Source organism: Phaseolus vulgaris, chromosome 8, assembly GCF_051622355.1.
Source record: "Phaseolus vulgaris cultivar YP4 chromosome 8, ASM5162235v1, whole genome shotgun sequence".
In the NCBI taxonomy this organism is placed as follows: Eukaryota; Viridiplantae; Streptophyta; class Magnoliopsida; order Fabales; family Fabaceae; genus Phaseolus; species Phaseolus vulgaris.
This window is the reverse complement of record NC_143505.1, coordinates 50,650,286-50,661,073: the sequence shown is the minus strand read 5'-3', so window position 1 is coordinate 50,661,073 and position 10,788 is coordinate 50,650,286. Positions and strand designations below refer to the sequence as shown.

Below are 10,788 nucleotides of genomic sequence, written 5' to 3'. Positions count from 1 at the left end.
CTGCAGAGCTAACAAACGTGTCACTTTTACGTTATTGTTGAGCGAGTAAATAGCCCTTGCCAATTGCTGAATTTGCTCGGCACTGAAGCGTTGTACAAGGTTTCTATCGGACTCGTTACTGGTGCCTTCTTTACCAGACATGATTTTTTATTTAGGGGATAAAAATGGAGAGGTTGTCAGGGCACCAAGATCGGTGCTCTGATACCATATAAGAAAATGATAAAAAATGGTAAGAAAAAAATATGTTTCTTATTCTCTTATGTATATATTACATCACTTCATGTATAGGAAATATATAGAGAGTTTCCCTCTCCCAAATTACAATCTAATTAGGTAGGATACTAATAATGAGATTCTATAATTATTAAATTAATTGCATATAATTGGGTACAATATCGTCAAATATTGCATACAATAATTGCATATAATTTGATAATTATTATTTCCTTAATAGTCTACTTTATGGGATTGGTATTTATGTACTTTCGAAGGCATTCCTCCTCGTTGGATCCCGAGTCTGGCGACATACACGGGCAACCGGCGTCGAAGTCTCCGACGGTGGTGGCGGAGACGGCTGGGGAGTGCACTATATGTTTGGAGGTGGTGGTAGAGGAGAGACGGTAAAGATGATTGCCTACAACAATCACATGTTCCACGCGAATTGCTTTGGGAAATGACTGGAGAACCAAGTGACTGCCCCGTGTGCCAGTACTCTGAGAGAAGTGAAAAGGTGGAGTTGGTGACAGTGAGAGGAGGAGATGAAGAAGATGTTGTATTCTTTGTCACTTAATAAGGAGCAAAAGGTGGAAGATGTAGGTGTGTGAGAGGGATCGGACTGGCGGTGGAAGCTTTAGTGGAGGCGAGACAGGTTCGAATGAGAATCTGAAATGGAAGCAAATCTTATGGAATGCATATTGAGGGTACCTGTGAAGAGGAATGTCAATGACATCCAAGTGTGGGGGAATGGGGAACTGAAGAAATATACGGTTAACTCAGCATACGAATGCCTAGCCAAGCAAACGAGAGGTACCCATCATGTTGTTTTTGAGGTCCTGTGGAAAGCTAAAGCATTCCCTAATGTGGTGATTACAACATGGAGAGTGCTTATAGATAGAATCCCAACAAGGGTGAGGCTAAGTAGAAGAGAAGTGTTAATGTTGTTAACAGTATGTGGGTTGTGTCAAATTAATGAGGAATCATGCCAGCACTTGTTTATTGAATGCAAGTATGCACAACTTGTTTGGTCTCTATGTCTCAACTGGTTGGGTATCGTGTTTGTTCAACACAATGATCCAAAGTCTCACTTTGTGAGCTTTCATTGTGTTCAGGCTAGTTTCAAGCAAAATCTGATGTTGAAAGGTATTTGGACAACTGTAGTAAGGACTATTTCGGAGCAGAGAAACTCTATCATGTTTAAGAAAAGAGTAGTAGATGCAAATGAGATCTTCCAAATGACCCAACTTAAATCATGGTCATGGTTGAAACACAGGTCAAACTCCTTCACCTACTCTTTGCAGATTGGACTCTTAACCCGGTTATATGTATAAAGAGCTTTAAATAATAGGGTGTGAGTGGCTGAGAGGAAGGAAAAAGGTGTGTTATTGTGTCTTCTTTAGTAAGGAAGTAGAAGGTGAAGAGAGGTCTTGGAAGAAGGTTCGGGGTATGTAGGGGGTTGGTTAAACTTTAAACAGAGTTGGAGAGGCACGGTTCGTGGAAGGAACCAAGCTGGTGTCGGGTGTCTGGCTAAGAGTAGTGTTCCGGAAGCATAACATTTGTTCGTGAGAAATTGAGAAGAAGCTGAAATGGCAGGATGGGTGAAGAGGTGGGTTGGAGGGGAATAGAAGGGTCACAGTGCAACAAGCAGGTCTGTTTCAACTCATAAATACTGATACTTTCGGTGAGGAGGGTGTAAAAGTTGCCAAAGATGACTCGGTCTTGGAACTTCTTTGTTGGCTGGTATGTGGCTAGTTGTAAGAGGCCAAGAAGTGAAGGTAGAAATATATAGTCCAAGGTCTAATATGCAAAGATAACAAATGAAGGTTCTTCTCTGAGTTAGAGGAGTTGAGCCAAAAGGAGATTCTGTTATCTGAACTGGTTAAATCTGTGGCAGGTGGTGATGATTGGTTGTGCAGGGGAGTTTATGTGTATGGAGGTTTTGGGCTTTAATCTGCAACTCTGCAGAGGTCCTCTGGACTAAGGGGTCCATAATGGTCCTGTAAGTAGTAGCCATCTTACCAACCTGGAGTAAGGAGTAGTAGGATGTTGGAAGGGATGTGGAAGTTGTAGGGATGGGGCTTTTTCTGCGCAGATCTAAAGTTAGCGCCTTAAGGCTCCCCAATACTGATGTTGTGGGGGAATCAGACCAGAATCTATGTGGGGGTTCATTGCCAGTGAAGCCATGTCTACACTTTACATCAGGATGCAATCATAATTTGATAATGTTGAAAGAAGAAGTTGGAAGAAGTAGAGGTAGTAAATTAGAGACTTAGTGCCTCTAATTGGTGGAGATTCTATACGTCTAGATGAAGGGGTGTAAACTTAGCCACCCATCAACTAGACGGTCAATGTAGAAGTAGTGAAGGGAGACGTTTCAACTGTGACTAAATAGCATTGATGGTTGGTCCAGCTAGACCATCAAAGGAACTGCTCTTATCAAGGCGTGATAAAGGGGTTTTAGAAATCTGTTTGTAGAATGGAAGTAGGTAAAAGGAAAGGAAATTATAAGAACTAGGTGTGCAGAACCGATTGTTCTTTTCGTGAGTAAAGCTTAGCATGAGTCAAAGCAGGCTGATATGTTAGATGTTTCTTTGGTGGGTTACAAAGCATGAGTAACCGTTTTAGTGTTGAGCTGTCTAAGCTACTAGCAGAGGGATTACTGGTTTGGCACAAATGTATACGTACTTGGTACTGTGAAGGCAACAAATGCTAGTTCAATTATACCTTAACCAGCAGTGGACACAAACTCAGTGGTAAAGTTGGGAGGTATATTCCTAATAAATTTGAGAAGAGCAGTAATGTCCTTGGTGACCGCTTGTAGGAGAGTTTTGTATTCTGCCATACCAGTACAATCTAAAGGAGAATGGAATGGGGCTTCTTAGAGTGTTATACCTTTGGCCCACAAAGGTGAAGGTGTATTCTTTAGGATGATCAATGGTAATCAAAGGAAGAAATACCCTGCTGGGTAGGTCGGGAGCGGCTGTCTAACAATTTTGTTTAAGTTTTAAACTGAAACCTTGCAGTAAAACTTTCATATGTTTTCTGGTTTAGTTCTTCAATGTGTAGTATTTCATGTATCTTGTATAAGGGTTGGGACACCCCTAAAGTGTCTCATTTAATTTATTTTTTTATTTGCTGATAAAAAAAAAACCTATTAACTATTACCCACGTACCTTATTACCTACGAACTTTTATCCACAGATCTTATTACCTATGAACTTTTATGCACGAATCTCTATTACCTACCAACTATTATCATAATAATAATATTAATAAAATTAATAATATTAATAGTATTAATGATATTAATAATATAATAAAATTAATAATATTAATATTAATTCTAATATTAATATTATTAATGTATGTGTTTTGTGCGAAACCTTGGATGAATCATACCAACACCTTTTTATAGAATGTAAATATGCTTGGCGAGTATGAACCTTGTGTTTTAATTGGATTGGAATTGTTTTCGTTCAACATAATGACATTATAGCCTGTTTCAAGCTAACCATAAACAAAATCTAGTATGGAAAAGGGTGTGGACAGCCATAGTGTGGTGTTTGTGGGAACATAGAAATTATGTTCTGTTTAACTAAGGAGTAGGTTAAAGCACAAAGGTCATAACTTTTCGTACTCTTTAACAGATTGGGTGTTGAATCCTATCACCTGCATCAGTAGCTATAAATAGGAGGTCTTGCAGCAGCCAAGTTGTGTGGGGTGAGATGGATGGTCCTGTTATATCCGATCCTGGAGTAGGTGGTCTTGCCTTCCATAATGGTGTAGAAGGGTGTAAGGAGGGTTAGGTGGATCTGGAATAAGTTAGACTGGGGTAATGGCTCTTTTCATGTCGATGACAGTTCTGGTTGAAGGGGCGGAGTGGCCATTGCAGATGCAGTATGTGGCTTTCCCAGTTCTGGCGGTAAGAGAGTTCAAAGCTGAAGCCAAAGGGTGAGGAATGGTTGGCGCTGCTGCAGTTGTCCTGGTTGAAAGGCTGCCTTGGTGGAGGAACAACCGTTGCGTGTTGCTGAAGACACTATGCTGGCTTGAGTCCAGAAGGCTATAGGCAGAGCCAATCATGCTGATAGGGGGAGTTAAGGCGCTTGATTGTGCTAGATGGTGAACCTAGGAAGAGCCAATTGTGTGCTTCGAGTAGGCAATAGTTGTGGGGTGGGTTCAGTCATGAAGGGAGATCTAAGTTGATGTTGCAACCGCAATCTAATCTTAGAGAGAGTTGGGCTATGACATCTAGGAAGATGTTAATTAATTTTTCGATTATATGTGAGTTGGCCTGTTGTTAGGTGTGCTGGGAGGTTTTTAAGCCAAGTTCGTAAGTGGAATGCAAAGCCTTAGCTGGTGGCCTGTTGGTGGTTTTGGTTGGATGTTACAGGGTGAAACACAGGGAGCAGGATGAAGATTTTGAAGTGGTAGAAGTTCTGCTTGCTGCTATAGGTGTTAGAGAGTTTAACCACCAAGTACTAAGTAATAGATGAGGATGTCGTGTTGTAATTTTGCTGGTTTTTCTGGTGGTTTTGAAGATGTAGCTTTGTGTTGCTTGTAGCAGACCAACAGACCAATAGAAGTAAAGTGCTTGATGATGTAGGGTGGTTTAGTTATGCAGAACACAATACCTTCCTTCCTGCTGTGGGGTGTTTTATCCTCATTTAGGAGGTCCAAGAACATGGTTTTGGATTGTGTAAGGGTTGGGATACCCCTTTTGTAACCATCTTAATTTAATTTAATTCTGATAAAAAAAATTAATATTATTAACACTATTTATAATATTTAATAATATTAATTAAATTTAATAATATTAATAATTAATAAAATTAAAAGTATTAATAATATTAATGATATTAATAATATAACAAAATTAATAATATTAATATTATTTCTAATATTAATATTATCTCTCTTATTAATATTATTTCTAATCTTAATATTATTTCTAATATAAATATTATTAACACTATTTATAATATTTAATAATATTAATTATATTTAATAATATTAATAATATGTCATAATAGTAATAATATTTCATAATACTAATAAGATTTCATAATACTAATAAGATTTTATAATATTAATAATATTTCATAATATTAATAATATTTAAATTCTTTCGTAGATAAATTAAATCTTTTTTGTAGTGTGCCTACATCCTCTTTGCCATCTTCGACATCATTTTTTTTATGAGATTGGTGTATATGTACTTTCGAAGGCACTACTCCTTGTTGGATCCCGAGTCTGACTTGTTGGATCCCGAGTCTGACGACATCCATGGGCAACCGACATCAAAGTCTGCGACGGTGGTGGCAGAGATGGCTCGGGAGTGCACTAATATGTTTAGAGGAGGTGAGAGAGAGAGAGACGATGAAGATGATTGCTTACTGCAATCACATATTCCACGCAGATTGCATTGAGAAATGGCTAGAGAACCAAGTGACTGCCCTGTCTGCGGGTACACTGAGAGAAGTGAAAAGGTGGAGTTGGTGACAGTGGGATGAGGAGATGAAGAAGATGCAGAGAAAATTCAGCATTATGTACCAACTATTATTCACGGGTCTTATTACCTACGAACTTTTACCCACGGATCTTATTACCTACGAACTTTTATGCATGAATCTCTATTACCTACTAACTATTATCATAATAATTATAATTATATACACAATATTAAAAAATATTATTATAATAAAATTAATTATTAAATAATAAATAATATTCATAAATAATAATAATAATAAATAATAACCATAACTAATAAGTACAACATATTATTAATATTAAAAAATTAATAATATTAATATAATATTATAATTAGTATTATATTAATAATATGAATAATAATAATAGTATTAATGATAATAATAATATAATAAAACAAATAATATTAGTATTATTTCTAATATTAATATTATTTCTAATATAAATATTATTAACACTATTTATAATATTTAATAATATTAATTATATTTAATAAAATTAATAATATTTCTTAATATTAATAATATTTCATAATATTAATAATATTTACTAAAATATTAATAATATTTAAATTCTTTCATAGATAAATTGGATCTTTTTTGTAGTGCGCCTACATCCTCTTTGCCATCTTCGACATCATCTTCTTTATGGGATTGATATTTATATACTTCTGAAGGCACTCCTCCTCGTTGGATCTTGAGTCTAGCGACATCCACGGGCAACCGGCTTGAAAGTCTCCGACGGTGGTGGTAGAGACGACTGGAGAGTGCACTAATATGTTTGGAGGAGGTGTGAGAGGGAGAGACGGTGAAGAGGATTGCCTACTGCAATCACATATTCCACGTGGATTGCATTGAGAAATGGCTGGAGAACCAAGTGACTGCTTTGTGTGCCAGTACTCTAAGAGAAGTGAAGAGGTGAAGTTGGTGACAGTGGGAGGAAGAGATGAAGAAAGAAGATGAAGAGTAAATTCAGCATTACCTACCCACAGATCTTATTACGTACGAACTTATACCCACAAATCTTATTAACTATGAACTTTTACGCAGGAATCTATATTAGCTGCCAACTATCATCATAATAATAATAATATTAACAAAATTAATAATATTAATAGTATTAATGATATTAATAATATAATAAAATTAATAATATTAATATTATTTCTAATAGTAATATAATTAACACTATTTATAATATTTAATAAATTAATAATATTTAATAAATTAATAATATTTGATAATATTAATAATATTTGATAATAGTAATAATATTTCATAATATTTTATAATATTAATAATATTTCATAATATTAATAATATTTCATAATATTAATAATATTTCATAATATTAATAATATTTCATAATATTAATAATATTTCATAATATTAATAATATTTCATAATATTAATAATATTTCATAATATTAATAATATTAATAATATTTACTAAAATATTAATAATATTTAAATTTTTTCGTAGATAAATTGGATTTATTTGTAGTGTGCCTACATCGTCTTCGCCATCTTCGACATCGTCTTCTTTATGGGATTGGCATTTATGTACTTTCGAAGGTACTCCTCCTCGATGGATCCGAGTCTGGCGACATCCACGAGCAACTGGCGTCGAAATCTCTAACGGTGGTGGCGGAGATGGCTGGGAGTGCACTAATATGTTTGGAGGAGGTGGGAGAGGGAGAGACGGTGAAGATGATTGCCTACTACAATCACATATTCCACGTGGATTGCATTGAGAAATAGCAGGAGAACCAAGTAATTGGACCATGTGTCGGTACTCTATAAACTAGAATTACTGCGTGGCACAAAACTTTATAAATATTGTTTTTCAATTTTATTTAACATCTTCATTATCTATATTTAAATAATGTATTTTTTTTAGTTGAGAAAAAATTGTTTATTTTCGGTTTGTTTTACGTGTCAAAGTAACTCACATAAGATTTTGTAGGTTAATAAGTCTGACCCATTCCACATAAATGTTAATTATGTCTATAGGTTAGCTTGCATAACTTAAAAGATTTGAAAAAAAATTTGACCATGCAAGTTGCTGACATATTCACCAAGTCTCCCTGCTTCCGCAAAGTTCTCTACTCTCAAATCCAAGCTTGGCGTGATGAATATCTACTCCCCAGCTTGAGGAGGGTATTAACATATTTAGTTTTTCTGTTTTAAATTATTAGGCTTTGCTTGTTTATGTCAACTTTCCTTTTCTGTTTCAGCTAGGTCTTAGTCTTTTTCTTATATATACACCATGTATTTTAGTCTTTAATATAAAAGTGAATAAAAGTTTCTTTTGCATTTTGTTTTCTCTACAATTAGGGTTCATCAGAACATACCTTTCTTTATTGCAATTACGTGCAATTAGGTGTGATCTATTAAAGCACCATATCAGACAAGCAATATTCATCTTCATTAACTGCAATTGGATTTCACAGTTATCAAGTACCAACTCAGAACAAAAGGATTGGAATAAGCTTGGAATTATTGAATCCAATTTAGAAGTTGGATAGTTTATCTCTCCTAGATATTATATGAACATTCACAACAAATTATTCATTGAGACAGTACCTTGCAGACCTTCCCCCACAGCATTCCCCACAGCATGGACTCTTACGCCACAAACGCTCTGCTAGAAGTCCAACAAATTTAAATAAGGGGTTTCTCGCTCCAGCAATTGCCTACATCCTCTTCGCCATCTTCGGCATCATCTTCTTTATGGGATTGATATTTATGTACTTCCCAAGGCACTCCTCCTCGTTGGATCCCGAGTTTGACGACATCCACGGGAAACCATCGTCAAGGTCTCCGACGGTGGTGGCGGAGACGGCTGGGGAGTGTACTATATGTTTGGAGGAGGTGGGAGAGGGAGAGATGGTGAAGATGATTGCCTACTGCAATCACATATTCCACGCGGATTGTATTGAGAGATGGTTGGAGAATCAAGTGACTGCTATGTGTGTCGGTACTATGAGAGAAGTGAAGAGGTGGAGTTGGTGACAATGGGAGGAGGAGATGAAGAAGATGCAGAGTAGGAGCGTTGGTGTTTTATAGGTTAATGTTAGGGGTAAAAAAGTTTATTTTAAAGTTATTATAATGTGTGGAAGGGTTTAGAGTTTAGGAGGGTATAAAGTTACATAATCATTGTAATATTTATAAAGTTATATAATTCAAATTTTCTTATTAAATTATGAATTTTATAAATTTAATGATTTTTATTTTAAAAAGTACTAAAGGAAAATTGAAATTTTTTTATGAGAACTCCATTTAGGTTTTCTCTTGTATTACAGTTGGGAGAGGTTATTGTACAAGTACATAAGTAGGAAAACTTTATCTTCATTGACCTTTGTGCAACACAAGACAATCAAACATAAACAAAAATTATATTTAAGTAAATATTAAAAATAATTATATAATTTTTTGTAATTAAAAATAAATTTTTTATTAGAACTACCGCGTGGCACAAAACTTTATAAATATTCTTTTTCAATTTTATTTAACATCTTTATTATCTATATTTAAACAATGTATTTTTTTATTGAGAAAAAATTGTTTATTTTCGGTTTGTTTTATGTGTCAAAGTAACTCTCATGAGATTTTGTAGGTTAATAAGTGTGACCCAGTCCACATAAATGTTAATTATGTCTATAGGTTAGCTTGCATAACTTAAAAGAATTGAAAAAAATATTCTGCCATGCAAGTTGCTGACATATCTACCAAGCCCCTTGCTTTCGCACAGTTCTTTACTATCAAATCCAAGCTGGGCCTGACAAATATCTACTACTCCCTAGCATGAGGGGGGTATTAACATATTTAGCTTTTATGTTTAAAATTATTGGGCTTTGTTTGTTTGGGCGAACTTTCCTTTTCTGTTTCAACTAGGTCTTAGTCTTTTCTTATATATACACCATGTAAATTCTGAGTTTCATGTTATTCAGCCCAAGAGACATGTCAGATTCAGGGCATCCCAATTAACTGAAATGACAGTTTCTCATTTGGAATCTGTACAATAAAATTTTTGATCAAATCACACATCGCCATATACTAGACTTTCTAATTCTTTTAGAGGTTTATCTAAAAGATTTGCAATATAACTAGGAAGACGTTTCAAATACCATGCATGAGTTACTAGACATGCCAGTTTTATATAGCCCATTTTTGTACTCTCTAATATACTAGTGAATAAAAGTTTCTTTTTCATTTTGTTTTCTCTACAATTAGGGTCATCAAAACCTACTTTTCTGTATTGTAATTACGTGTGATTACGTGCACTCTATTAAAGCACCACATCAGACAAGGAATAATCACATTAATTAACTATAATACTATTTTCTATAGAATAAGTAGTAATAAAATTTGTTGGATTTCACAGTTATCAAGTACCAACTCAGAACAAAAAGATTGGCATAAGCTTGGAATTATTGAATCCAATTTAGAAGTTGGATAGTTTATCTCTCCTAGATATTATATGAACATTAACAACAAATTATTCATTAAGACAATACCTTGCTGCCCTTCCCCCACAACATTCCCCACAACATGGACTCTTACGCCACAAACGCTCTGCAAGGAAGTCCAACAAATTTAAATAAGGGGTTTCTCGTTCCAGCAATTGCCTACATCCTCTTCGCCATCTTCGGCATCATCTTCTTTATGGGATTGGTATTTATGTACTTCTGAAGGCACTCCTCCTCATTGGATCCCGAGTCCGATGACATCCACGAGCAACCATCATCGAGGTCTCCGACGGTGGTGACGGAGGTGGCGGAGACGGCTGGGGAGTGCACTATATGTTTCGAGGAGGTGGGAGAGGGAGAGACGATGAAGATGATTGCCTACTGCAATCACATATTCCACACGGATTGCATTGAGAGATGGCTGGAGAACCAAGTGATTGCCCCGTCTGCCGGTAATCTGAGAGAAGTGAAGAGGTGGAGTTGGTGACAGTAGGAGGAGATGTAGAAGATGCAGAGTGGGAGTGTTGGTGTTTTATAGGCACATTAATGTTAGGGGTAAAAAAGTTTATTTTAAAATTATTATAATGTGTGCAAGGGTTTAGGGTTTAGGA

The 10,788-nt window shown here is 35.5% G+C and overlaps 1 protein-coding gene across 1 annotated transcript; it reads left to right on the top strand.

Annotated features, from left to right (window-relative positions):
- The first annotated feature begins 887 nt into the window (after nucleotides 1-887).
- LOC137825320 (uncharacterized) lies at nucleotides 888-1,547 on the top strand. The gene has a single exon (XM_068630993.1). It carries the CDS (start codon nucleotides 888-890, stop codon nucleotides 1,545-1,547), a length of 660 nt encoding a protein of 219 aa, XP_068487094.1.
- The last annotated feature ends 9,241 nt before the right edge of the window (nucleotides 1,548-10,788 follow it).